This window comes from Plasmopara halstedii, assembly GCF_900000015.1.
Source record: "Plasmopara halstedii genome assembly, contig: Scaffold_323, whole genome shotgun sequence".
In the NCBI taxonomy this organism is placed as follows: domain Eukaryota; phylum Oomycota; class Peronosporomycetes; order Peronosporales; family Peronosporaceae; genus Plasmopara; species Plasmopara halstedii.
In genome coordinates, this window is record NW_020187244.1 from 1,881,558 (window position 1) to 1,883,817 (window position 2,260).

The 2,260-nt window shown below is 46.6% G+C and overlaps 1 protein-coding gene across 1 annotated transcript; it reads right to left on the minus strand.

Annotated features, from left to right (window-relative positions):
- Nucleotides 1–299: 299 nt before the first annotated feature.
- Nucleotides 300–888, minus strand: PHALS_08874 (uncharacterized protein; the record flags this gene model as incomplete). The annotated part of the gene is made up of 3 exons (XM_024724301.1): nucleotides 300–431; nucleotides 464–555; nucleotides 747–888. The coding sequence occupies 3 exons, from the start codon at nucleotides 886–888 to the stop codon at nucleotides 300–302; spliced, it is 366 nt and encodes a 121-aa protein (XP_024575192.1).
- Nucleotides 889–2,260: the final 1,372 nt, after the last annotated feature.

A 2,260-nucleotide genomic window follows, 5' to 3' on the forward strand; every position in this document is an offset into this window, starting at 1 on the left:
GCAGGAGACGAAGAAAGGATCTGCCCGCGGTCGCTCTTGGAACCAGTGAGGCTGGGTGTCTTTCGTATCCTAGACACAAGGCTCATTGAGCAGATAATGCATGCAGAAAGCCCTGGGGGCGTAGCGGTGTCTAAGACACGCGAGCCTCGTACGGTATGACAGAAGTACCTAGGGTGCTTTAGTGTCAATCGGGGATCACGCTCACGGACTTGCGCTGCAGCGTATCAGTCCTCTAGGAAGAATACGATGTGTCGCCATAATCGAAATGGTTCACAAGAGCCAACATTGAAGTGTATTTCTTATCCCGTCACTGGCCCAAGATTTAGTGGAGCAAATAGTGGTCTCCAGGGCTGTGACCAGAATCTGGCCAAGTAATACAAAACTTTCACTAAAAACGCGTGGGCCGGTGGTTTTACTTCGGAGAGATTGCGCTGGCCCCACCGCCACTAACGAATTGACGTACCATCTGCTTTATTTTCTCGATAGAAAAGGCAGTATAGCTCAGCGCAATGCGCTTTTCACTATCAAGTGTATAGTTTGAAATATGGCAGATAGCTATGCAAGCAAGCTTATGGAGAGTAGTAGGGTGATAAATAGAAAATGAGGTGATGAGTTTTACATTGGTGATTATGCCCTGTTTTGGCAGCTCAACTCATAATTAAGCACTCGATAAACGTATTCAGTTTTGCTTGCTTCACAAAATTTAGTTGAATTCTCGCCAGTGCTCAGTACGCAATGGAACACACCGTTCTGCTCGACCACTAATGCTTCACGCGTTGGAGATACTCCTACGGAATAGAGATGTGACGGATCAGAAAACGTTCGCATAATTTTAGCGCTCGTCTCTCTCTGTTTTAGTCGAACGTATACGCGGATACGTGTGCACATGGGGTACCTTGGCGTGGAGAAATACTTTTTGATGATATATATCTAACATCATGTCTTGCAAAGTTTGATGGACTCATTTACCTTTCTTCCGCGTGAAGACAGGAAAATCGACTGGCTAGCCAGGCTGAGCATCTTGGTAACAAGCTGGATGCGTCATGAGTCCCGCCCAAGGTCTCGTGATATATTCCAAATTAGTTGAAGGACACAGAGTGCGCATTCGTGCAAAGGAGGGGTGAAATTTTTTACAGTGAATAATTGTCTTATATCTCAAGATGAAGATAAAGGCACCTGATCGAAACTGGAAGAGTTACTGTGGCTGCTCCCACTCGGGAACACCTAGGGATCTTTACCTAGGATGGGGGTGGGCTCTCGATGCATGAAATGCTCACAAGAGCAGACAGTAAAAGGTGGAAGTGACAACGATAACTTTGATGCAAAGTGGAAGCTCTTGAACGTTCTTTTTGCGCGATGTCTTTAAAAAGCTCGTGTCGTGATATTGTTATGAACAGTGATCAACACTATATGTAGTACGTAAGTATCGCACATACATTAAGTAGCTTTGATTAATTTTAGTTCCAAAAACCATAATCTTAAGTTAGCGCAAAGACTGTACAAGATACTTGAGATCATCTTGGTTCCGCTCCCAGTGCATTGATGGTCCGTCGGGTGCATGACAAAATGTGGGATTATCTTGTAGAGATAATTCCCGTTTCTGCGCCTAAAGACCCAGACGCTTATCATAAGCGACCTGGGACTGGGTTAGACTGTATTCTTGTGTATTTTACCCCCCACATTTTGGTACATTTGTATGAAATCTACATTGCAATTGTGAAAATTCATCAGTGCTGGAATATCGGTATCCATGAAGATCATGAAACGGGACCGTGACACGTCTCCCCATCGCTAAGCGAACAGTGACGATGTCACCCAGCCGCGCTTTCAGCGCCTCAGCATACAGCTGTTTTCCTCCATCGTGGAGCGTCGAGCATAATTGCCCAACGCTCCGGAATCGATGAGGTTTTTCCATGGCTTTTTGAAGCCCTTTACAATCGCCTCGACGACCAGCAGGCCCAGCATGCATACACGTTCTGTGTTCAAGAGTACGGAGCTCTTCGGGGCTGAGCATTGTTGACCCATGCCCCCCTGAGGCTCAACAAAACTCAGTTCTTCCCCAGTAGGTCGCCCAGCGCCTACTGAGTGGTGTCGTTCCCCCGCGACGAACCAGATTGGGGCGATGGTTCGAAGAACCTCAATGTTCTTTAGAACAACATGGTGGGATGTACAAAGTAAAGTGCACTCGATTTGGTCGATGGGTATTACCAATTGCTCATGTGAGCGAGTGATATTCCGCTGACAGCGGTGAGCACTCCGA